Below are 26,271 nucleotides of genomic sequence, written 5' to 3'. Positions count from 1 at the left end.
CTACCGCTGCTTAAGATAAAGGTCAATGAAGCTGGTGGTGATGGTTATGCTGATGATGATGGTGATTGTCATGATGGCAGTAGTGGGTGACTACAATGATGATGAATGTGTTTTGTGGTGATGATGGTGGTGATGAAGATGACAATGGAGGAAGTTGATAACTAACGGTCTTGATGATGATGGCAGTCACGGTGATTAACCCACATAGGCACCATTTAACAAGACGCAAGGGTTCACGTTTCAGGAGACACGTTTTTTTTATTCGTGATTATTTACAATGCTGATGTGCGGAAGTGTGTGGGTGGACGTGCTGGGAGATGTGTGGGAGTGGAATAATTCTGTGGAATAACAATCATCATTTCTTTTTTTTAAGGAGAAAATAATAATTATTTTGGTGACGTAAATTTTAAATAAAGCTGCACATCGTAAGCTCCTGAATGTATATATATTTTAATCAGGGAGGGAAGTGGGATGCCGATGTGGTGTGAGGGGTAAAGGAATCGTAACAGACATAAGTGGGATAATTGGAGAGGACAACACGAGTCCCAGTGTCCTCCCGTGACCCCACACCCAGCTGTTACAAAGCCCTCCCGGAACTCCATGTTCCAGTCGAGAAGGACAGGACGCATGTCAGATATAAAAAAAAAACCGTAGCCTTCCATTTGTCCATCGTTCGCAAAGTCCCATAATCAATGTTCAGCCACATACATGCTTGTGCCAGACCCTCAGACCCCTCTGAAAGTCTCGAAGTCCATATTATGATCTTTCACTCAATGGATGGCATGGGCCGGGTGCTCCACACCGCATCTCACATGCTGGCCTCTCTGAATTTCGTTAATCCAGTTCTTCATTGTTCATCCAGATGCCGATTGTCATCCAAACCCCATTGTTCGTCCAGATGCCAATTTTGATCCAGACGCCATTCTTCATCCAGATGCCATTGTTTATCAGGGGCGGGTGGGGGGAGATTCTTCATGGCTTATTACAAGCTCCAATTCTCATCCATGCCTTATTGTTCAGATGCCATTGTTAATTAGGCCGCATCGGGGTCCCAATTCTCCGGATTCAAGTCTCATTCAGGCCCCATGGCTCTCATGCCTTGATTGTCATTCAGGCGAAAATTCTCAGGCTCCATGGGTCATTTTTAGCCCCCAATGCTCATCCACACCCCAATTCTCATCCAGGTCCCATGGGTCATAGAGGTCCCGTGTACCATCCAGGCCCTCTTGTCCCTTTGCCCCAGAAGCACAATATCTTCAATTGCAAAGTAGTGAGATTTAACAACTTTTGTCAGGGCTCAGGAGGTGCCTGATGATCCAGTCTCATCATATCAAAGTTATTTTTGCCCTTGCAATAAATATGCCTTCTCGGGCAGTCTTCCACCCTCTCCTGCTCTCTCTGGCAGCTTAAATATATTTATAAATTGTGGTGGAGAGAGAGTGAGGCGCAGATGGAGGGAATGATCATCTGGGCCTCTCGCACCTGTGATTCATCACGAAGCACACACGCACGTGCACACAAACACACCCAGGATATGACACGTTAGTACGCATTTGCAGCTGTAGAAAATTGACACGATACAATGTATTCATTTTATGCAACCATGTTTTAAATTTGCCTGTGTTTTTGTTCTAACATACTGTACCTAAAAAGCTGCAAATTAAAAACTAATTCCCAAATATTTGAAATTATACCCCCGTAAATGGCATCGCTCTGCTCTGGCTACTGAATTTGCATTGCATTTCGTTATGTGCTTCAGTTTCAGTTGATTTCTTTTGGTATAGCCCTGTGAGCCATTCGGCTCTTGAATCGGGTGCAACCACAACAAACAAAAAACAAAAACACGAACAAGAAAAACATCTTAAAGTGACTATGTGACTGTGCAAACAGAAAATCCATGAAAAAACAGCAAAATATTCCTGAAAAAAGCACCGTACACCAACGCTGTGTGCAAAAAATCCCAGTGGGATGCAAGTCAAACAACAACAACAAGAAAACTTAGATTAAGGCTATCAGTCTAACTCCGTACTACAACAAAATAAACATGAATCAAAAAACGTTTTTGGAGGAGTGGTGGCACAGCAGTTGGCGCGCTGCACTATAAACCCACTGATGTTAGCCACCACGGCTAACATCAGTGGCAAGTGACATCAGCACCGGCCCTTACCCCCGTGTCCCCTTTCGCCAACCTGCACTGACCGGCGCGGTGAAATATGGTCAAACAACCCCCATGACCGACAGCATAGGGAGACCTTCATCCACCGGTGCGTTGACTGAGAGCTGGAGTAAATAGTATTGTTTACAGCCCCTGGTATTGCACCGATTCATTTTCGGGTTGAACACTTCAGGGCTATACAGCACAACCATGAAGAACGATGCAGTTGCCCCCGTGACATCATGAATGTTATCGCCCTTGCCTGAGTTGCTAGATGACATTGGTTCAACCTCTACCCTGACGGCTGTAAGTAGTGTTGAGTATACATGTGCTTCCCGCGCTCCTCCGGGTTTCTCGTTTACGTAAAAAAAACGCGGGTCTTGATTATTTGCCTGCTCCAAATGCCCGCATGATAAGCCACTTCGATGCGCGGAACAGAGCCCCGCGGTTCGGTGGACTTTACCTGGTGAAATAAAAGTTTAGTTTTGGCTATATCGTTATCCTAATTGCTGTGCGTCAGTGGTTCTTAACCTGGGGGTGCGTGCACCCCCTGGGGGTGCGAAACGTGCCGGATGTTTTTTTTAGAAGGTAACACAAATTAAGCACGGGCACGTTGTTTCATCTTCTTGGTTCTTTTGGTAAAGACACGTAGAAGGGAAATAATAAAATAATAATAAAAAATTAATATAATAAAATAAAAATATTTCCCTTCTACGTGACTTTACCGAAAGCTTGAAATCGATACTTTGTTTCATCAAACCTATGCATCTATTAACATCATACACGTTTGAACGATTGATAACCAAAGGGGTGCCAGGCTGCTGTAAAGGTTAAGAACCACTTCTGTTCGTGATCAAAGGGGATCATTGTAGAAAAAAGTTACAAAGAAAAGGGCTAGGCAATGTGACCACGCCCACCCCACTTTTCTTGTCCAATCACCAATAAGGTGAGAGTGGCTAAAGCTAAAGGGGGTTTTCTAATCGATCCTTATGGCGGTACCCCGGGGTACCAAATAATACAAAATGACCGAAGCAATTAAATATTTTATTTCTAGGACACATTTTTTTCCAGGGGTGTACTTAACCCCGCGACTGGGGTACCAATCAATCCGATATCAGTGCTACTCCGCGATGTCGAAACGCCAAACATTAACATAAAAAATCCATTATCGAAAATTTTTACTTTTAATAATTCATCGTGTACAGCTCGTCGAGATGAGTCGATTGCCGCATCGCCGACTATCAGCAGACTAAAAATGACTGCATCACGGACATTATGCGAGAGATGGGGTACTATGGTACCCCGGGGTACCGCCATAAGGTTCATTTGCCCTCGTTGCATCATTCAGAAGACAATTCGATTCGGAACCCTGCAGTGACCAGTGTGTCATCGGCATGTGTCAGAGAATGTTCTCAGAAGATGACAGCACAGTAGAACTTCTACCTCTGAAGTCACTTCAGTAGTAGGCATCGTTATTCACACAAGGTGCACGCCTGTTTAATTGTGACCATATTAGACGGTAAAGTCCATCCCATGGCAAAAAAAACTAAATTTGTAAAATTCCCAACTCACTCCATTCAACTGAGAACCCAGTTTATTCGCAAGTTTCCTGCGGTGTTGTGGCTCAAGAGCAGTGATTCTTAACCTGGGATGCACGCACCTCCCTGGGCGTGCGAGATGCCCTTTCTAAGAACCAAAGGGGTGCAGTCTGCAGTAAATGTGAAGAACCGCTCGCTGCTCTAGATGATGCAGGCTGTGCAACTGCACCCGGGAACCCATGGGGCAAAAGGAGGCCCAGGCAACCGAGCTACGAGGAAGGGGGGGGGGGGAAATACAATTCAACTGACAGCCCAATTGTAATATCCTCGCAGCATGGGTCAAAATCAACCACGCGTACACCACAGGGTGTCTATAAACTGCGCGATCCTCAGCAGTTATGCCGTCTCCATCGTCTCTGAGCCTCCTCCGACTCACCCAGGGGCCACTTACAAGTTTGATTTTTTGGGGCACGCTTTGAACTTGTGGTGTGCGTGGGTGGGTGGCGGAGGTGAGGATCCCAGAGAGCCTGGCGGGGAGGGGGAGGATTTGCGTGGGGTGGGCTGGGGGTGGGCTGGGGGTGGGCTGGGGGGGGGATGGGGGAGAGGAGGTGGGAGAGGAGGGAGAGGAGGGGGAAGGGGGAGGAGGAGGGCGGAGGAGGGGGGAAGGAGGAGGGGGTAGAAGGGAGGAGGAGGGGGGATGGGGAGGAGGAAGAGGAGGGGGCAGGGGAAGGAGGAGGGGGAAGAAGGAGAGGAGGAGGAGGCAAGAACGAGGGAGGAGAAGCCCGCTCCGCCAACTCGCCTGCAGGTGCTCGTGTTGAGGAGGCGGCCGCGTTGCAGGCAGCGCGCCGTGGGGAGCAGGCACGTGCACGCGCACGTGCTCGGGTCCTGCGAGAAGAGGCTGCGCCTGCGCCCGACGCACGGGGGGCACGTGCTGCTGCTGCGTCTAGAAACGCAGAGACCAAGATTCCACCGGTTAAGCCTTAAACAGTGGTCGGGACGAGTGCTGTGAAGCGAATTGGGCACCTTACGAAGGTCCGCGCGGTGGTGCGCGTGCGCGCCAGCACCACGCCCGGCCGCCTTTGCCTCCCCAGCGCTGATGTTTACACACCGCACTCATTATGATGCTGAGAGTCGACCTTAGGCGAGGCGCGCGACCGGTTCAGATGTTCGCCCACCGATTGTTTGTGGCCGTGAGCGAGAGAATCGAACGCGGGTAGCGCGCAGTGCGCTCCCCACCTCGCCACCGCAAAGACAAAGACCACCCCCCCCGGCCCCCGTTTCGCCTTAACAGACTTTTACGTGCAAGTTGCTGATAGCGAGCATCTATGAAGGCCACCGCACGTCACGGTTGGTGCCACGTGCTGTGTGTGATGCTTCGCACCTCTGAACTCGCGTCACATCATTTCGTCGCGGGCTATCTATAAATAGATCACCTTGTGGAATTATCTCCAGCGTTGCTATTTGACAGATTTCGCCTAAAAATGTTACGTGTATATATACACACACACACTGGGACGTGCTCTCGTGAAACTGGTGGTGTGGCACACTTGACTTGCAATGCAGATGTCGCATGGTTTAATTTTGATTTTCCGGTACGGCAGCTGGAACAATGGACACGCTTCCTATTAAATCCCCCTCCGCTGCCTCCGTACACCCGGCATTACGGATGGGTTCACCACAGTTTGTTGATGGACAGACGTTAACTACCTCGCTTGGTATGCAGGAGAGATCGTGGGTTCGATCCCAACTCTGACGCCTGTATATTTGGAGTGTGCATGTCTCTCTCCCACGTGGTCGTGTAGATTTTCATCCGGGTTTAGAGTGATTGGCTGCTATAAATGTCAACACGATGATCCATCATTTTTTTGCCAAGTCGCTTCTTAAAAGGAGCTACAGTATATACCTGGTAAAATAAAATAAAAGTGTTTAGTTTTAGATGATCGGCAGGTCGCGTGCGGTGAGGCAACGTGTGGGTGGCTCGCCACTTCTTCCAAGACGTCTTGGCCATTCATGGAAACATCGGCTAAAATATCAAAAGGGGCTCTTTAGTGGACGCCCTTTCCGCCAGCATTGCCGTGCGCGAGAAATTGCAGGGATGCACCTTTACTTATACAGAGACAAAAGATCCCGTGTATAGCTTACATAGGCTGTTGGGGCAAGTGCTTGTTTGCGAGCACCCTTTAAGGCCGGCGTGGCATACGAGAGGGTGGGCGTAGCTAGTTCTGATGCTTACCCGGCATTACAAACAAGTACTGTGCAGTATTTATTTAAGACTGTGTTGACCTATGGGAGGTCCGGGACTGGCTCTCACTCAGGTCGCGGGGTTCATACTGCAGTGTGCTAACTACTGTGCCACCGCTCCCGGGAATAGAGAGAGACACGTCGTTCCAAGACACCTTGGGTTTGTACATCGTGAATGTTGAAATTGTCCTGACGTCATTGGCAAAGTGTGTAGGCGTCAGGGTCAACATTACCCCGTAAATTACTCAATTGGGATTATACGTAGCAATCATCTCCCCCAACTAGCAGACCCCAGGTCACTATTGCAAATGAGACGAATCCTGGTCTCTTGAGTTCTCACCTGGTTAAACATGAAAAAAGTGAACTGAGAACTTGATGAAACAGTCGAATGACTGAATTATATTTACCCAAAAAAAGCCTCACTGAGTCTCAAGGCTTTCATATATATGTGAGGGTCCTGCATTTCGATATTTGGCCAATTCCACGAACGAGCCGCTAAGTTAATGTGAGAGAAAGCTGAAGGATCTGGAGAAACTCCAGGACACACGCGAGGGATAGGTGGCAGCGGGCAGGGTGGTGACATTCAGCCACGGCATCGCCTGGCCACACCTCGCAGCTTCCACGCCTGCATTACCAGGCAAAGCCTTTGGTCATCCAAATACAGTCAGTTGTCCTATAACGCGTAGAGTTTTCATGATGAATGTATTAAGGAACACTTTATATACAGGGTGTTTTAAAAGAAGGACCCGATTTGAAATCGCTATATCTCTGCAACCACGAACCGCCCACGAATGAAACTCTTACCACTTGAAAGGGCGGGGCATAGAGTTTAAAATGATTACCGCTAGATGCCTCTTCCAGCGCACAAACAGCCCCTAGCCTCGGTCATTCGCAAGACGGCGACCCCACAAAACAAGGGGCGTTTTGCGTTCTGCAATTAAGCAAGACTGAATCCGTAATTGCGGTGCAGCGTGCGTTTCAACGGCGTTTTGGCATTGATCCGCCAATGTCAAAGAGCGTGGTGGCACAAAAGACCGTGGTGTTTTTATGCCACCATTAGCGACTAATCTGAATGGCCTCAAAAACAGAATCACGGCAGCGGTGACTTCAGTGGAAGAAGACACTTTGAGAGGCGTTTGGGACGAATTCAACTATCTTCTCGATGTTGTCCGTACAGCAGGTGGAGGGCACATAGAGCATTTATAAAATGGTTAGTAAAACTTCATTACCCATTAAACCGTTTGTAACTTTTTGTGTAATTGTAACATGTTGCCATCGTGAAATATACTGCTTTGAAATTGGGTCCATTATTTTATAACACCCTGTATATAACGCGATTGCAGTGAACAGAACTGCGTCGCGAAAGCAGGAATAAGCGGTTGTGCGGCTGCCTCGGCGTAGCGTCACACAAGGCGTTGGGATACTGCTGGATACTTCGAGATGCTCTACCCACGCGCCTCAGTCTTTGTTCAACCTGTGTGCACATCTCACGAGGACTGTGATTTTTTTGTTTCCATAGCGCGGTGTTCAGGAAGGCAACTACCGCGTTAGAGGAGAGGACAGAGTGTATGAAGTAGTCTCAAGGTGGCCGACATGAGGCACTCTTCTTTTTTACTGTGATCTCATTGTACATTTGCATCGTCGTTGGGGATAAGCGTCGAGTCGTCACGTTGGCGGAAAGGTGGTTTCCGCAAACATTTGGCATAAGGAACAACCAGATTGCAAGTACAGTATATATGTTTTACCACGTTGACTGCGGTGTGATGCTGAGCAGCAGAGAGTCAACACAGCAAAATTTGTTGTTGTACTATACTATCCTCCAACGCCTACGCTCCCCGCCTTCGCAAACCGGTGTATAACGCTCACTGGCGTGCGGAAAGCCCTCATCCAGCAGTGGATCGACAAAACGGCCGTACGTGTGGGGCCCATCCCACCCAGCAGTTGCCGTTCTCGTTGCACTGTTGACCTTTGGGAACAACAACAGCAGCAGGATAGCGCAGTACAAAAACGGATGTTGTCCTTTAAGGGACAACACGCTTTGGGCCACTGTGGGAGGAATGAGGGATACAGGACAAAAAAACGTGCTTGACAGTCAACTAGTATATATTTGTTGCGCCGTGACCGCTATATTCGGCAGTAAGAACGGCTGATAAACTGGTTTCAGCCACTTCATGAACCGGACTCTTTGCAAAATCGCCTTCGCTAACCTGCTTACGTTCCTCCCTTAAAACAATCCTCATCTCTTCTCCCCGAGCCCATCCAGCTACGACCAGACCTACCCCTATCACTACCCCAACCCTTATCGCTACCCCCATCAGTACGCCTATCACTACCCCTATCACTACCACTACGCCTACCGCCAGTGCCGGATTAAGCTCGTGCGGGACCTGTAGCACGTGTTATAAAGGGGCCATAAAAAAAAAACAAATATTAAAACACATTTTTTTTTACTTGCATAGTAAAGTAATTGTATTTTTTCATTTGCTATACAGCCAGATAATACGACAAATCGCTAACCTTAAACACCCGGTCGTTCATAAAAGTTGAAGGCAGTATAGTACTACAGTAATAGAGCAAGTGCAGAATCACTGACCCGGAATTGATAGCTTGAAAGCATTTAGCGCGGGGCCCTTGAAAGTGCGGGGCCCGTCGTATATGCTACTTTTGCTACTAGGATAATCCGGCACTGCCTACCACTACCCCTACCACTACGCCAATCACTACCCCTATCACCCCTATCACTACTCCTACCTCTACCCCAACCCCTATCACTACCCCCATCCCTAACCCAACCTCTATCACTACCACTACGCCCATCACTAACCCGACCCCTATCACTACACCAACCCCTCGCTAACCTCTTCCGCCTCTTCTCCTGTCACCTACATAGCGCCTTGGAATAAGGCCGCTAGACAAATCTATTTTTAAGATAATAAAACGTGCACGCTGCCGTTACCGCTGTACTGAACAACACCTCTGCAACCTGAACCCACTTTTGGAGAGCATTTATGTACCGGTGACCAATGTGTGGGTGGGTGATCAAAATCACATTTTGCCGTGCATCTCAGGACAAATCAGAACGAACGGCAACATCGGCAAACGACGATCCTCGTTACGGCTTATATGGCAAATAACAAAAAAATCCCCGACTAAGAATCCATACGTTGAAAAACAAAGATAGCCTCTCACCAACAGATGGCGCTCGCGCTGTTTTTCTCCAGAGCAGCGTTCTTCGCGAATTTACAGAAAAGGGGGGCGAGCCCATTTTCGCCAAAAAAGACCCATCATCAGTGAAACCATTGTTGGGTTTGACAGCAGCACGATGATGATGATGATGGTGGTGGTGCGTGGGGGAGTCTCACTATTTGTGTATTGTCCGGGTGCCGCACGTCAGGGGGGCAATGAAGAACACTGCTCCCCACCCCGGAGTACTTTACGGCGGTTACACCCGTCGGGGTAATTTGTTGGTCGGGTCATAGCTTTTCTGGTGGATCGCGGAGCCCTTTCAGATCCACAGTGCTTGTGGCATATTAGCCGTGAATGCATTCCTTCCTAACCCTCTTGTGACGCTGTAACGGGGGGAGTGGGGGGTAACGATGATCTAATATGAACCAATGGGAATAACTTGAAGGAAAGGCAGCCGGAACAATCAGAGGGTTACCCAAAGCTTGAAGACAAAAAAAAACCCAGCGCCCCAAAAGATTCCCCAAAAAAACCAGCGCTAAAAGTCAGCGCACCGCCCCACTGCCTCTCCCCTCCCGACGACTTCGTTACGCGCGACGTCAACGCTCCATGCGCCCCACGCGACGTTGTTCCTGCGTGGCCTGAAACGTCACGTTACCCGTTTGCTGATGAAACCCTTTTTGGCGTGCGATAACCACGCGTACGCATGGATTTTTTTTTTCTTCCGTGGGCTGTTCCGGCCTTCTGAGCAGCCCCGCGCCGTTACTTTTTGTCCGACGTGACGCGTCGGCTAAAGCAGCTGACATCGCGGCCGTTCATCTGCTTTACGGGCTTAGCGTCGCTCCTCAGTGACAATGGGCCTCGCGAGCGATGGATTTATTGTTCTTGGGCATCGAGGACAGAGGGGAACGTCGGCGAGAATTTCCGCTAAAGACCCCAGACGAGCGGTCCGAGGTTTGCGCCGAGCGGATCAGGCAGATCGTGTCGGGCGCGCCAAGTTGGCAACCCGTTTTAGATCCTGGCACCAGATGCAAACAAATTCCCGGAGTTAAAATTGCTTCCTAATTTTATGGCCACTCTGATTTCCACTGCGAATAACAGTGAGAGTACCACGTCTTATGTAACTGACCCAGTGGGCTTCTGCACCCTCTGTCAATGAAAGCATTGATAACTCTACAGTTGTTAGTCAATCGAATACAGTCTGTTCTTCTATAACGCGGCTTTTTGCATTCCGGAAGAACACCACGCTATGGAAAAATCGCGCTATAATAAATGATATAGTAAATAAATAATATATAAAACAGGGTAAAGCACAGTCCGCGATAACACGTCAGGTGCGTATGCAGGCTGAACAAAGACTGAGGCGCGTGGGGAGTAGCATCGAGAAGCATCCAGCAGTATCCCAATGCCTTGTTGCGACGCTACACCAAGGCAACCGGACAACTGCTTATTCCTACTCGCGTGACGCAGTTCTGTTCACTCAGTCGAGTCATATCCGATTCGCATCCGCGTTATAAAAACCTGGGTTCCCGAATACATTCACCGGGTTATATCAAATTCACGCTGTGAAAACACGCGTTATGGGAGAACATACTGTACTAGGATGAACGCCTTCCAAATACCGTGTCAGCCATGGGGGTTGTTTAACCATACTTCACGAACGCTTGTCAGTGCGGCTTGGTGAAGGATACGCGCCCAGGAACCGGTTCACGAACCTGCGATGACCATCGTGGGGAAGTATGGTCATTGAAGGTTGGCAAAAGAGGGGTTGGCCCAGGAGCGGTTGTTCGGATATCGCTCACGTTAGCCACGGTGGCCGGGAATCGAGCCCAGATCGCCAGGTTCGTATCGCGGCGTGCCAAACCGCTGTGCCACCGCTCCATCTCATTTTAAATCATAGGGGAGGGGGGGCCCTCAATTCCTACGCAACACATGTCATTGTGCGACGTGTTGCTTTGACAACAGTGGCACCTGTATCCTAGCAACCGCGAGTCGCACTTCCGTTGGCAGCAGGCAGCTGCGAATTGACACTTGGGGGGGGGGGGAGAGAATGCCGAGGGTCTCATTCCGGGGGGCCCAGTTCGCTGCCAGGCGGTTCGCTCAACCGCTGTTAGCTGGGCCCCCCACCACCACACACCACACACATGAGCGTGGCAAATCACACGACAACAGCTGGAGCAGAAAAAAAATCGAAAGTCAACGAAATATTCCCACGTGTTTGCTCCGCACTCAGTTTAAATGTAAAACAAATGTTCACAGTAGTGCATTGCCAAATGTGTCTACCAAATAAATGTTTCTCATTGCCTTTTTAATCATAAAAAAAAATCTATATTTATATTTGGCAACCTGTAGGACGGTTTTCGTACCTTATAAATCGCTATTGCTGGGTCTAATGACGATACAGATATGTGTGCATGTCTTGCAGTATGTAAGTGTTGCCTTGTTGACCAGTCTGATCTGTACTCTTTCGTTCTTTCGGTAAAGTCACGTAGATAGGAAAATAAATAATAGTGATCTATTATTTATAGAGTATGAATTCCTGCAGTCACGAAAGCTTCAAATTAAGACATTCTCATCTGCTTTAAACCAAAATGCCTCCCTGCCTATCTACCCATCCACCTACTCAACTATCTACCTACTGACTCACAAACCTACCTACTATCCTACCCTTTTTTCAGTTTATTTATTTTGGTATAGCCCTGTGAGCCATTCGTCTCTTGAATCGGGTGCAACTACAACAAACAAAAAACAAAAACACGAACAAGAAAAACATCTTAAAGTGACTATGTGACTGTGCAAAACAGAAAATCCAAGAAAAAAACAGCAAAATATTCCTGAAAAAAGCACCAACGCTGTGTGCAAAAAATCCCAGTGGGATGCAAGTCAAACAACAACAACCACAAGAAAACTTAGATTAAGGCCATCAGTCTAACTCCGTACTACAACAAAACAAACATGTCCAAACCAAAAAAAAGGTTTTCCAAATCACCAAAAAAATAAAGCCACAATTGCAACGTAACAGTGATCACAGGGACTGTATCAAACGACATACCTAACCACCCACCTACCTACCAAGTTTACTTGCTACCCACCTACCCACTACCTCTCCAACCCCATAGCTACCTAACCACCTCCGTACCCTTTCACCTACCTACCTAACCAACCATTTACACATTCAGAAGCCACAACATGAACAATCCTGGGACGAAAAGAAAGTTGTGGCTCTGCGTTGGAAATGTTCTCTCGAGCGTTTGCAATTTCTGCTCCGAGAGTGTGAAGGTGGAGGCGGCGACGTTGACCCGCTGTGGGTGGACTCACGGTTTGGCTCCCTCCTTCCGCTGCCGTTCCTTCCTCCTCTCTCGTCGCTCTTTCCTTGATTCAGGCTCCCGCGCTCTGCACGGAGGAAAATAATTGAACGCCGCGATTCACGTCCCCTTTGGCCGGGTTTCATCACGAAGAGTCCGTTTGGAACTGTCGCTGAGCTGTGCGACCGGTGTAAGAGAACGGAAGCGGGTATCGCAGAACTACTTCCAATATCTCTGCAAGTCACCTCTTATCTACGCCGGGGGTAGGGGTGAGTGGGGAGGGCAACACTTTCCCAACTATGTTGCTACAGACAGTAATGTTCTTCGCTTGACAGGTCAATCTGATATAGTTTTTTGAATTCTCAGAGATGGAATTTAGGTCCTTGATTCATTCCAGTCAGGATGAGTTCGGATTCGACTCTGTACGCCAAGAAGACATTACTGAACTAAGTGCTGCGAAAAAGAGACTCGCTCACAGACATGCAAAGCACATTCCTTCTAATTTGGAGTTTTATTTAGCTGCCAAAGCTGCTGTGAGTTGAAAAGCTACTTTTTTATCGCGAAGTCAAAGTGTGTGTACACCCTCCCCCACCCCCCCCCCCCCCTGAGCGAACACGTGGCGGTGCTCGGCTCATCGCAACCGTCGGCCCTGAGGCCAGGCGTGGAAATTCCACGTTCTCAAAGCGGGGCCCAGTACATCACGGTGCACTCTTTATAATTAAAACAAACACTGCGATGGATGGTGTTTTCGTTTGTTTCCCCGACCCCAGTGCTCAACTCACCTCTCTGATTTTCCTTTGCTCGTTACTTGTCTGTGGGGGGTGGGGGGTCACAGGATGTAGAGGTCGTTATGCCGGCAGTGTCACGGAGTGGGTTTGTCAAAGCACAGTTTGGCTTTTCAGTGTTGCCTGTTCTCGTGGTGTGTGTGTTGTATCTTGTGCAAAGCATATGAACACCGCGTGTTGTGTGTGTGTGTGTTGTCTCTTCTGCACTGCATATGAACATCGTGTGGTGTGTGTGTGTGTGTTGTCTCTTCTGCACTGCATATGAACACCGCGTGTTGTGTGCGAGTGTTGTTTCTTCTGCACTGCATATGAACATCGTGTGGTGTGTGTTTGTGTTGTCTCCTCTGCACTGGATATGAGCAGTGTTTGGTGTCCAACCACTTGCTCACTGAGCGAGATTCTCAAATGCCCCCTCTTGCTCCGGCTCCTCGAGATGTACTGCGTGGAAGGTCGTGGTATGAATAATAAACGATGGCGGTGAGGTAGTTAAGAGATTGGTTGAAATTGTCTGACCGTTTTGCAAATTTAATTATGTATTGATAGCCAATCGATTCAAAACACTCACTGTGGCACATTTTTTGTCAGTGGTGTTCCCTTACATCAGGGGTGGGGAACGTCTGGCCCGCGGGCCGTATAAGGCCCGCGAAATCATTTGGTGTGGCCCTGCCAAGGCAACCGCAGGCGGGACTCGAAATTCAATAACTCTAGGAGCAAACCTGGAAAAGCAGTTGCGAGTAGCAACATCATCAACACCAGCTAACATCACACGCCTCGCCAAAGAGAAGCAGTTCCAGCCATCACATTAGGGGCAAGTTAATTAAATGTTTGACCAAATATAACAGGCTAATTTTTAAGTTGATTTTGTATGGCCCGCGAATGATGTTGTAAATATCCAAATGGCCCTTGGCAGAAAAAAAGGTTCCCCGCCCCCGCCTTACATGCATGGGTTTTCTCCAGATACTCCAGTTTTCTTCCACTCGCAAACAAAAACAAAAACCACTTAAAAATAGGAGACAGTGGCCAAACATGCCAGTGCAGGAACCAGCATAAACATATTCTTGGGACTCAATGTGAGGCTTTTCTGGATAAATAATTGCTCTTATTATTATACCAATGTTGATTAACATTATTTCAATGAGGGGGGGGGGGGGTGAATCGGTGACGCCGTGCAAAGTGCCCTGGACTGTGAATTTGTCTGCCATCAATGCAATAACCGCGAACGCAACTTCTGCCACATTCTCCTCCTCCCCTGTCCGCACACCACGGAACACACCCTGAGCCCAAGCCGCATCCTCCCTAATTCCCCCTCTTGTTTTCTCTTCATTCGCTTTGTGTTCAAGTGGCCGGGTCTTGACTCCAACGAAGCAGTATTTTTTGGTGGATCGGGAAGGAACGGTGGCTAGAGTTTGGCAGCCAAGGTCTCACTCCGTATCAGTCAAGCGACGTTTTTTTTCATCGGCTGCGTTACACCGTGTGGAAGCCACCTGACCTATCACTGAATACATCGCTCTGGATCTTATCAGCCGTAGTTATGCACTTCCCCTCTCTACGCTTGCAAAACGTCATCTTGGGTTGGATTAGGGTTAAGGCATCGTGCCTTGAAACGTGCGGTGTCACGATCGGCCTCTGTCGGAGGAGGCTCGTAAGAAGATGCTACCTTTCAATTGGAGGCAGTCGCCCTCCAACAACAACAGAGGGCGAAGGAACGACGCTCACAACAACGGGGCGGTGTGCCGGGCAGCTAAACGCAGCAAGTTGGCACAGTTGGTAGCACAGATGGTGAATCTGCCAGTCACCTTGTTCAGTCAACCCATTATTCCTGAGTCTGTCCTATGACCTTCCTGCCAATGTAATTTTAGGTTACACTTCGCGTGACCTCAAATTGCATGTGGCCTGGCACAAGTGCTACGGTGACGTCACCACCACTTAGTGGCGAATGGCACCTGTTGTATACCTGTGTGTGTATCCGTGTGTTTGTGTGTACTCACCTGCACTCGCACGCACTGTGCTGCACAAACGTCATCTCTTCCAAATACTGCCCATGCAGCGGCTTCACCTTTAGAATCTAAACATCAGCAACCACCACCAGCGAGCAACATCAGCACCACCAGTATGATCAGCATCACCAACACTAGCAGCACCAGGAATAAGAAGAGCATCTTCAACAGTATCAGCACTAGGAATGACAGCATGGGTCTATATAGCATGTATATTACAGCCGTGTACAAACCTGTATGACGGTATTGCGTGTATCCGTGTGTGAACCCTTGTGTGTATCGGTATTGTAGTGGTTAGTGCTCTGTGCAGTGAACACTGGTCCTGGGAATCCCCTACGTTGACTCAGTCTTCATCGAGTACCTTTACGTCGCCACTAGAAAGACAAAGGCGGCTGGGCGTGGTGCTTGCCTCCCACCCCGTCGTATTCCATGCCGACCTTCATAGATAATTATTAGCGCTCGTTAACAGCAATTGCCCCAACAGTCTCGCAAAGGCTATCCGGGGGAGGGTCGTTGTCTTTTGCAGTGCACGTGGGCACGCACCTGCATGGTGGTGTTGTGTGTGTGGGCACGCACCTGCATGGTGGTGTTGTGTGCGTGGGCACGCACCTGCATGGTGGTGTTGTGTGTGTGGGCACGCACCTGCATGGTGGTGTTGTGTGTGTGGGCACGCACCTGCATGGTGGTGTTGTGTGTGTGGGCACGCACCTGCATGGTGGTGTTGTGTGTGTGGGCACGCACCTGCATGGTGGTGTTGTGTGCGTGGGCACGCACCTGCATGGTGGTGTTGTGTGTGTGGGCACGCACCTGCATGGTGGTGTTGTGTGTGTGGGCACGCACCTGCATGGTGGTGTTGTGTGTGTGGGCACGCACCTGCATGGTGGTGTTGTGTGTGTGGGCACGCACCTGCATGGTGGTGTTGTGCGTGCGCGTGGGCAAGCACCTGCATGGTGGTGTTGTGTGTGTGGGCAAGCACCTGCATGGTGGTGTTGTGTGTGTGGGCACGCACCTGCATGGTGGTGTTGTGTGTGTGGGCACGCACCTGCATGGTGGTGTTGTGTGTGTGGGCACGCACCTGCATGGTGGTGTTGTGTGTGTGGGCACGCACCTGCATGGTGGTGTTGTGCGTGCGCGTGGGCAAGCACTGGAGCCGCTCGTCCCCGCAACAGCCGGCGCAGCGCAGGAGGCGCACGCAGGGCGGCTTGAAGAGATGCTCCACGTCCCGCGGTCGCTCGGCCGACACGGGCACCAGCACCTCCATGGCGCGGCAGAAGCTGCGCTCCCACACTGCGCGGAACGGCACCGCTGCGTGGGGGGGGGGGGGCACGTGGAGGGGGGGTGGGTGCACGCGAGCGTGGACAATCGACGTCGTCGTCATCGTTGTCACCGCACCACGTCGTTGTCGTTGTGCTGATCATGGTGGTGCCCGTGATCGTCTTCATCCCGAGCCCAACTCTAACTCAATTGTCCCAACTCCAACCCCAACCCAACCCGAACTTAGCTCAAACCGAACTCTAGCCACAACCACAACCTTAACTCAACCCTAGCCCAACTCTAGCCAAACCCTAGCCACAACCACAACCTTAACTCAACCCTAGCCCAACTCTAGCCAAACTCTAGCCACAACCACAACCTTAACTCAACCCTAGCCCAACTCAAACCAAACTCTAGCCACAACCATAACCTTAACTCAACCCTAGCCCAACTCAAACCAAACTCTAGCCACAACCTTAACTCAACCCTAGCCCAACTCTAGCCAAACCCTAGCCACAACCACAAGCTTAACTCAACCCTAGCCCAACTCTATCCAAACCCTAGCCACAACCACAAGCTTAACTCAACCCTAGCCCAACTCTAACCAAACTCTAGCCACAGCCACAACCACAACCTTAACTAAACCCTAGCCCAACTCTAACCAAACTCTAGCCACAACCTTAACCTTAACTCAACCCTAGCCCAATTCAAACCAAACTCTAGCCACATCCACAACCACAACCTTAACTAAACCCTAGCCCAACTCTAACCAAACTCTAGCCACAACCTTAACTAAACCCTAGCCCAACTCTAACCAAACCCTAGCCACAACCACAACCCGAACTTAATCTGAGCCCAACTCTCACACAACCCTAACCCTCAGCTTGAGTGTAACTCGTGTGATTTGTTTTGTCCTTTAAAAGAAGTATTTTCTAATCACAAGCGTGCCTTGAGGAATTGAAAATATGCAACAATATAAATTACAGCATCCACACCCTCCCACTCATACTCACACCGCCTCCCACACATAGAAAACACAAACAAAGATCCCCCCTATAGCCTTGACGGACTGGAGGGGCAAGTGCTGTTAATGAGTACCGATGAAGGTTGGCACGGCATATGAAGGAGTTGGTGCCCAGCACCACACCGACTGCCTAGTTCTGATATCTATATACGGGTTCTCGTTTAAGGCTGAGTCGACCTTGGGGTGGCCCAGGACCGGTTCATATATTCACAACCGATATTGGCCGTGAACGGGAATCGAACTCGGGTAGCCAGATTCGAAGCGAAGTGTGATAAACACTACACCACCAATTCCGATTGGACGCGCACAATCCCGCGTGTGCAAACTAAAGAAAGTAGACTGTTGGGTTAAGTATTGTTCGCGAGCACCTATTAATAATAAGTTTCAGCTGGAAGAGAGGGAACGACTCAGAGTCACGAGGATGAACCACAAACAAGCCGTGGGATGAACCGACGCCAACAACTGCCCAAGTTCTGCGGTTCTCTATATATAGGTGTTATTGGCCAATTAATGAGCGTTTACTTATGAATCAAACACACCGCACATGCAACCAATTGTTCCTTACCGTCATTGCTGCCTCCTCTTGGCACTTCCTCTGTGTCAAACGACTGCTGATACGAGCACACACAGACAAAATACAAGACCACACACATCAACACCATCACGTAAATATTTTATGCTGAGTGATGGAACTAAATGGGCATTTTCCTTTGTGGCTATACAACATTGACTGATGATGGTAATGGCTACACGATTTATGTATTCGATTGCTGCATTGTCGTAATTCGCATTTCTCAAAATTAAGAGCAGCATACCAAGTTGTGCACGAGGAGCAACCTTTTTTAATCAGTGCATATTATAATAATTACTTATTTATCCAGGAAAGCCACCCTGAGTTCAATTCTACATTTTTAGGATAGTCCTGGATCAGGTGTTTTTTATATTAAAAACATTTTTCAACCAATGTAGGAGTTGTTTGCACATGTGGAAGGAAACCGGAGCATCTGGAAGAGAAAAAAAACCATGCGTGCGAAGGGACAACACTCGATCCCCATGCAGATAGAAACGGATGGAGTTTCGTCTAAAATTAGCTGAACCGCCTTATCCTGGCGAGTAAGGCTACGGCTCCTCCTCGACGCTCACGGCAAGGGAGTTTCGCAACATCTGTGCGGTGAGCCACCAACCCTCACTGCCTCCACAGCACTGGATTACAGGCCACGTGCACAGCCACCAACGGCCCAGCTGACATTAATATTGGCAGCTGATGAACGACGCACAAACATGGACGATGGCAAAGATGGAAGAGGGGGCTAATAAGTGACCAAGAAAGCACAGGAATGGTGCATGCTGGGAGTTAGACTAACAAACACTTGGATCAGAAAGCAAATGAATGTCAGCATATTGACTAATAAGGGAAAAGCTAGTGGTCTCGGGCACGACACGTGGCTACAGTGGACGATGGTCAATGTACGGAACTGGTGAAGAAGTGGCAGCCAAGGGAGGGAACGCACGACCACTCACGAGGTGGAGTCAGAGGTCACTTCACGTGCAGGAGCCGCATGGATTGTGGCACCACAGGACTGTGATGTTCAATCCGGCAGTGGATAGACAATAGACGATGATGATCAGAGGCGGAGCCAGGGAGGGTGACAGGGGTGACATTCTGCGTATAAGTGTACGCCACTCGATCTGGCGGACTCCGTGCAACTGCATTGTCAGAGTGTGTCGCCAACCGATGGCGTCTAGTTCAACAGCCTAACTCTGTAATCATTCAAATTAAAATTTGTTGAGTGTCACCCCGGCCTGAAATCCTGGCTCCGCCCCTGATGATGATGATGATTACAGTGACACATTAGTAATGCTATGGGTCTCTCCAAGGCCTTCACAGTGGCCAGGACCGTCTTAGATGATGGGGGGGTTCAAACTTTAAATGCATTCGCTTGGCATGAAAGCACAATTGAGTTTAAGGTGATGGCTTCAGCTAAAAAAGTGACAAATGACTGCGCTCAACGTCCTCGGCGTAACACGGGCGGGGTGGACTTGTCGCCGATTGAAGATCGCTTTTCGTCACGCAACGACACAAATAATGAATTTCAGTGTGAACGCTTTGCAGCTCTGAATGCAGGCGGCGTGATGGGTCTCGCAAAAATTATCCGACACGAAAATAATGTTATTCTGAAGTCGTGATGACACGAGGCACGTACCCTACATGAAGCATCCCGTTGTTTGATTGTTAATTATTTATCGTTGTCCGTGTCTGGCTCGTTTGCACAGCTTAGTCGACCTCCATTTGTTTTCAAACGTAAAAAGTTGGCTCATGATTTACATGTTCGCGAAATAAGAACTTCGATTCTCGCACGGCCTTAATAATCGATATTAATTGACGAGTGGACGCGTCCATTACATAACTACAGTATGACCTCAAACGAGACACACACATGCGTAAGAAGTGCACAGCCTCTTGTGCGTTATTGAGAGAGAAACCAACATTTGCTGAAAAACTGCATTGTTGGGCCACTTGTCTTCAATCAGCATCAAAATAAATGTTGATGATGGGGCGCTGCGGTGGCTAGGAGATGTTATTTCCCTCGCGGGGTGTACAGGAGGTCGTGGGTTCTATCCCGACCCTGACGCCTGCTGCTGTATATTTGGAGCCTGCACCTCTCTCCCCGTGGTCGTGTGGATTTTTATCCGGGTCCTCCGATTTTTCCCCTCCACATTTGGAATCGATACGCGTTTAGAGTATTTGGCTGCTAAACATTTCCACGTGATGATAAGCCATTCCGTTGAGTTATCATTTGTGATAGCCAGGTCGCTTCTGAAAAATAGCTGCATAGATCAGTGGGCCTTACCTGGTCAAATAAAAAAACATGTTTTCGTTTACATTTGGCAGCAGCAGTGATGATGACGCAGTGATTGGCAACGATAGACCGATCTTCTCCTAATTATTGCCCATCACTGCAGCATCAATGCTGCTGTCGATAGGTTGACCACATTTGCCCGCATTTATTTTAATCGTGACCCAAGACGAGGTGACCACCAACAATGCAGTTCTTCAGGAACTGTTGCTCGGCTTTTTGTTGTTGCTGTTTCCGTTGAAGGCATTTACACAAATGGCTGCGTCCTTTTTGCACACGTTAGCGCGCTGCTGTGCGCTCTCACACTGAATATTCTGTCCAGGTGGGGAGAGGTTTGAACGGTGTCGTGGACAACGCACGCGGCTTGGAGTGTGGTAATTCTCTCTCGGCTGCAATGACGACCTCTATTGGCCGAGCTGTGTCAATGCATGGACAGGTATATATGTATGTAAGTTGAACTTCTTTCGCACCGTGCGTAGGTAAACCATAAAGAGAAATGTCAATGTCCATAATATATCCGGTATAGCCTCAATGAGCCTCAAGACTCTTTTTTTCGAGATGGTCCTGCTACATTGAAGATGCTTAGCCAAATCTATTATCATGGGACCTCCCTTGCAGGTATCACTTTTAATAATAGGTTTTACCCTTTCTGGCCACAAAACAGTTGTATTAAGATGGTAAAACACCAAACTGAAACCTTTTGCAAGGAATTGTGTCTGCATTAACCACATATACTTGTGGCGAACATGCAAACAAAACAGGCTCTGATAGTATATGTATTGTCTTTGAAACTGATTGGTCCACACCAGAGACAGCTTTCTTTAGAGCCTAGTCTCAAACAGTGTTAGACCAGAGGACGCCAAAAGACGAACAGCACAAAGACAATGCCACTATCAGGACATTGAGAGATCGGGGCGAGCAGCTACATCATGGGACCTCCCTTGCCAGTATCAAAATATAAGAATAGGTTTTACTCTTTCTGGAAATAAAACAGTTGTGGTAAGATGTTAAAACACCAAAATGAAACCTTTTGCAAGGAATCATGTCTGCATTAACCACAGATACTTGTAGTGAACATGCAAACAAAAAAATACATGCTCTGATTCGACTTTTGGCGTCCTCTGGTCTAACACTGTTTGACACTAGGCTCTAAAGAAAGCTGTCTCTGGTGTGGACCAATCGGTTTCAAAGACAATGCATATACTACCAGAGCATGCTTTTTTTGTGCATGTTCACCACAAGTATGTGTGGTTAATGCAGACACGATTCCTTGCAAAAGTTTTCAGTTTTTATTGCCAAAAAGGGTTAAACCTATCCTTACAATTCTACTATAATGAGTGTTTAGATTCGCGTGGGGGGGGGTACTACAGAACCCAGAGAAAACCCACCACGCATACGAGTGGTGGGTGTCACGAAGCATTGACAACTCCAGGTCACATCCCGCAGTCCCACGCCAAAGGCAGTGCGAATGACAACAGATGTAACTTTTTTTTCAAATATATATAATTGATGTTTGGCTGGCCAGGTGAGTAAAAACTAGATCGGATATCAAGTTGATATGAGCCTGTATTTTTTACTTCTTTCGCACCTTCCGTAGCCAATTATGCGGGGGAAGGACAACAAACTAGCAGTTCTAAAGAAATGAGTTTGTCAATCTAGGTTTTAAAATGCATAACTCCAGTGGCTTCCTAATCAAGGAAGGAAGAGCGTTCCAGACGGCCGCAAAAGCGCATCTGAAAGCGCACCATGCGGTGACCGCCGATGTTCAGTGGCTATCCAAAAAGCCGCTCCAAGGTCGACCGGAGTTCGCGTGATGGCTTACGCTCCTTGACGAGATCGGCAAGGTATTGCGGTTCATTCGCGGCAAGCAAAGATGATGATCGGGTGAGATAAACCGAAAGAGATGTCCAGGTGATGTGGCCAGGTCCCATTGTATGTGTGCAGTAACCATGGTGATAGGGGAGGGAGGGTTGCTCATACCTGCGCCACGGCTCCGTGTAGCATCGTAAGCAGTACGACTCGCAGAGCGTAAAGTCTGTGAGCCATGCCTGGCTCCAATCCCTCCTCTCACAGCATCAGCCTTTCTTTCTCTCGCTCGCTCGCTCCTCTCTTCTCCTCGTCGGTCGATCTGCCTTTGTTGAGTAGCCAGGGGCGATTTCAAACCTCCATCGTTTTCAAGTCGAAGACGGAGTTCATTTTAAAAATAAAAACCGACGATGCCACTGCACCCACGATCCCTGTCGAGTGCGGTTTAATTTAATCCACGCGAAGCCACGTACAGGGGTCGGGTCTGTGGGTCCGGGGGTTGACGGAGCACGCGGAGAGCAGAGGTCTCACAGAGCACGTGGAGAGCAGTGGGGGTTGACGGAGCACGTGGGGAGCAGAGGCCTCACGGAGCACGTGGAGAGTAGCGGAGTTGTCGGAGCACGTGGAGAGCAGCGGGGTTGACGGAGCACGTGGGCAGCAAGTTTTAACCTGCAGGCAGAAGTGGGAGAGTTCGGGTCTTCTGCCTTCTTCCTTTCTCTGGCGAGGGCTCCTCTTGGACTATCTGAGAGGAGCGCTGAGAGCACGCGCGTGCTCGCTGGTAGCGCCGAACACTGAACGCTCGAGAACTCTTCCGAAGGACCTCTTGAACAACCTCCTTATCACTCCCGAACGCTCTGGAATGCTCCGCAATACGTCTGTGCTCTCTGGAAGACGTTTCAATATCTCCCCATTCACTTTATTTTTTGTTTAATCCAGTAGAAGGTTTTCCGAGGCCGGTGTGTCTCTTGAAACACTCTTGAATGCTCATGGATCTTCTAAAACACTCTTGAACACTTTTTATGCGTTATTCCTGAATCGCCCGAAACGCTCCTTGATCATTCAATCGTCCTTCAACGCCGCTGTATCTTCTGAAGCACCTATTGAAGATGCAGTGTCACCGCCGAAACCTTCGAAAAGCTTCGGTTGTGGTTTTGGAACACTTTTGATCGCTCGCGTTATCTTCTGGAACATTCCTCGACGCTCTCAATCACTCCTGGATCCCTTGGAACGCTCCGGAATGCTCCAGAGGGGGGTCTCAGAACCCACGGTGAGAGGGGCACCTGGACTCCCGAGAGCGCGCGCTCCTCCAGTCCCACGTGCCGAAGGAGGCGGACTGCTGCTGCTGCTGCCTGGGGATTTACACACCCACCACTCACTCAGCCAGCCACCCCACGCGGCCAGCCACTCGCCAGCCCACCCACTCAACGACTCACCCAGCCAGTCACTCACCGACGCATACGGCTAGTCACTCACCAGCCCACCCACTGGACTACTCACCCAGCCAGTTACTCACCGACGAATATAGCTAGTCACTCACCACCTCACCCACTGTAGCAATTCACCTACCCAATCACTCACCAATTTCCCCAGCTAGGTATTTACCAGCCCACCCACTCAACTACTCACCCACCCAACCACTCAACAATTTACCCAGCTAGACACTTACCAACCCAAGTATCCAGCCACCCAAGCGGCTAACTACTTACCAAGCCACCTAGTCAGCCACTCACTAAAACACTTACCTAACCTTCCAATGTATCCAGCTAACCAGCCAGTCAGTCAGCCACTCACTAATTCACTCACCCAGTCAGTTATTCACCACCTACCAACTCAAACCACCCACCAACTCAGACAGCCAATGAGTCAATAAACCAGCTACGCACAAACCAACCAATCAACCCACCCAGTCATCTCCCCCCCCCTCGCTACTCACCCAGGCAGGCAGACCCCCACCCACCGGATTATACCCAGGCCACTCACGCTGACAGGAGCTGCACGCAGGGCACGTGCTACCGGGAGTCCCTGTCTATCCCTCTCTCTCTTGCGTGAGTTCAGAATTTAATTTCAAGCCCGACCAAAACGGACGTCGAGCAACGCGCGGAGACACAGCGATGAAGGAAGACCTGCCGTTTGCTGCTGCCGCTTGCTGCTGACGATGGTGTAACACCAATCACGTCGCCGGCTCGCTGCGCTGATTGACTTGCAAGTGGAGAGAGAGAGGACGTACACGGGCGCATTTGACTTCGCTATCCCGGGCTAAGTGTTGTGCGGCAGTAAAACCGATCCCTAGAAATTCCCCGAGACACTCAGCCCACACCTCTCTCTCTCTCTCCTCCCCTCCTCACTCAATCCTCCTCCCACTCCTCCTCCACTACAGCCTTCAAATACACAGAACACCGCCCACCGACAACACAAACACAGCAACCACCACCATCACCACAACGATTGCTGTCACCCCATTCCTCCTCCTCCATCCATCCGTACGACATGGAACACACCCTCCTCGTCTCCCTGCTGCCCTCCCTCCCTTCTCTCTGTTTCTCTTAATAACTTTGTGCTCAAGTGGCCGGATTTTAACTCAAATGAAGCAGTCTTTGATGTAATAATAACGGTGGGTGGTGGGGAGGGAAGGATCGGTGGCGCAGTAGTTAGCGCACTGCACTATGAATTTGATCCCCCGAGTTCGATTCCAGACCACGGCTAACAGCTTGACTTAAAGCTTTCGTGACTGCAGGAATTCATTTTCTTTGGGTCTTTCGGTAAAGTCACGTAGATAGGTTCAAATAAAATATTTTTTTTATTTTCTATTATTTGAACCTATCTAAATATTTGTATTTTCTTTGAAACTATCTATGTGACTTTACCGAAATACCCAAAGAACACGGCTAACATATCTGAACCGTTCCTTGGGCCCCTCAGCTTCGCCAATTCGCTCTGACCAGCGTGGTGAAGTATTGTGAAACAACGCTAATAACCTAATGATCGACACGGCGTAGGGATGCCTTCATCCAACAGCGAATTAAGAACGACTGTACGTTATCATCATCATCAATATACAGGAATGCCTCAATGAGTCGCATATTTACATCAGCTTTGATACGATGGGCAGCGGTGGCGTTAGCGTAATGCGAACTGAGCAAAAGCTTAGAGTCACAAGTGGCCCATGGGGAACACCCGGATTCATGAACCAATAGGGATACAAATATCAGATCGAATTAAAATCCTACTGAACATTAAGGGAGCCAATTAACACGACGAGAAAATGAATCTCCCATCTTTTCCTTGTCTTGCAGCTCTCCGTTCTCATCCCATGATCATCGATCTCTTGCCTACATCTCTCATTTCACTGCAGGCTCATCTCGTATCCACGTCGCCCATCTCGTAGCAACATCCCTTCTGTCATCTCACGCCACGGTGGCGAGATGATAAGTGCCTCGCCAGCTATACAGGAGGTCGTGGTTTCGATCCCGACTCTGACGCCTGTATATTTGGAGTTTGCATGTTCTCCCCGTGTTCGCCTGGATTTTTCTCCGGGTCCTCCGGTTTTTCCCTCCACATTTAGAAACATGATTTTAAATTAGTATTTGGCTGCTATAAAATTTTACGTGATATACTACTTCGTTGAGCTATCATTTGTGGCCAGGTCGCTTCTGAAAAAGAGCTTTGTAGCTCAGTGGGCCTTACCTGGTAAAATAAAAAATAGTTAACGGTTTAGTAGTTTATCGTTCTTGCTGATCCGCCCCTGCTTGGCATCAGTGAAAAAGAGCTTCATAGCTCATCGGCTTCTTCCAATCTACACAAAGCTTCTGATTCTGAAGAATAATGTCTGCTTAGGGCACCCGATGGGCCACCACCACTTGCCAGTGGCCACGACTTGTTTGTGTCCCATCCTGGACTTAATAGGGAGGGCGCTCGCTTGCAGGTGATGAGAATAAAAACGACCCCATCAAAACAAACAAAAAATAGTGACGGCCCGGTAAAACCACAAGTTTCAAACAAGAGACACAAACCACGCGTACAGAAAACACAAAGCAGCCTCTGTCCATTCTGCCCCCCCCCCCCCATCATCATCAGTCGTGCGTCGTCGTTGTCCTCTTTTGCCTAAGGTCACCTTCGAAATAACTT

At 49.0% G+C, this 26,271-nt stretch overlaps 1 protein-coding gene across 4 annotated transcripts; it reads right to left on the bottom strand.

Annotated features, from left to right (window-relative positions):
• Nucleotides 1-238: 238 nt before the first annotated feature.
• Nucleotides 239-24,904, bottom strand: LOC116947813 (vascular endothelial growth factor A-like). 4 transcript variants are annotated; one of them, XM_076071076.1, is made up of 9 exons: nucleotides 24,270-24,904; nucleotides 22,321-23,491; nucleotides 18,048-18,093; nucleotides 16,313-16,509; nucleotides 15,196-15,272; nucleotides 13,205-13,234; nucleotides 12,436-12,510; nucleotides 4,493-4,636; nucleotides 239-1,482 (listed from the first exon to the last, which is right to left on the bottom strand). In XM_076071076.1, exons 2-9 carry the CDS (start codon nucleotides 22,384-22,386, stop codon nucleotides 1,464-1,466), a joined length of 654 nt encoding a protein of 217 aa, XP_075927191.1. In that variant the 5' UTR covers nucleotides 22,387-23,491; nucleotides 24,270-24,904; the 3' UTR covers nucleotides 239-1,463. The 4 variants fall into 4 exon arrangements, with proteins under 4 accessions (XP_075927191.1, XP_075927192.1, XP_032819878.2 ...); XM_076071077.1 differs by having other exon boundaries at nucleotides 22,321-23,488; XM_032963987.2 differs by lacking the exon at nucleotides 24,270-24,904 and having other exon boundaries at nucleotides 22,321-24,038.
• Between the last annotated feature and the right edge of the window lie 1,367 nt (nucleotides 24,905-26,271).

Source organism: Petromyzon marinus, chromosome 31, assembly GCF_048934315.1.
Source record: "Petromyzon marinus isolate PM22_M1 ecotype Great Lakes invasive population chromosome 31, UKy_Petmar_22M1.pri1.0, whole genome shotgun sequence".
NCBI lineage: Eukaryota > Metazoa > Chordata > Hyperoartia > Petromyzontiformes > Petromyzontidae > Petromyzon > Petromyzon marinus.
Note: the sequence above shows the minus strand (reverse complement) of the source record. Positions and strands in the feature narration are given on the sequence as shown.

What these genes read in the sequence shown, in the direction of transcription:
- LOC116947813 (XM_076071076.1), bottom strand. Translation starts at nt 22,386, where the DNA reads ATGGCTCACAGACTTTACGCTCTGCGAGTCGTACTGCTTACGATGCTA. An exon ending in CACAGTGCGTGCGAGTGCAG is followed by an intron (nt 13,235 to 15,195) that starts GTGAGTACACAC and finishes CACCCCCCACAG; the next exon opens with ACAAGTAACGAGCAAAGGAA. An exon ending in CGGAAGGAGGGAGCCAAACC is followed by an intron (nt 4,637 to 12,435) that starts GTGAGTCCACCC and finishes CTGCGTTTCTAG; the next exon opens with ACGCAGCAGCAGCACGTGCC.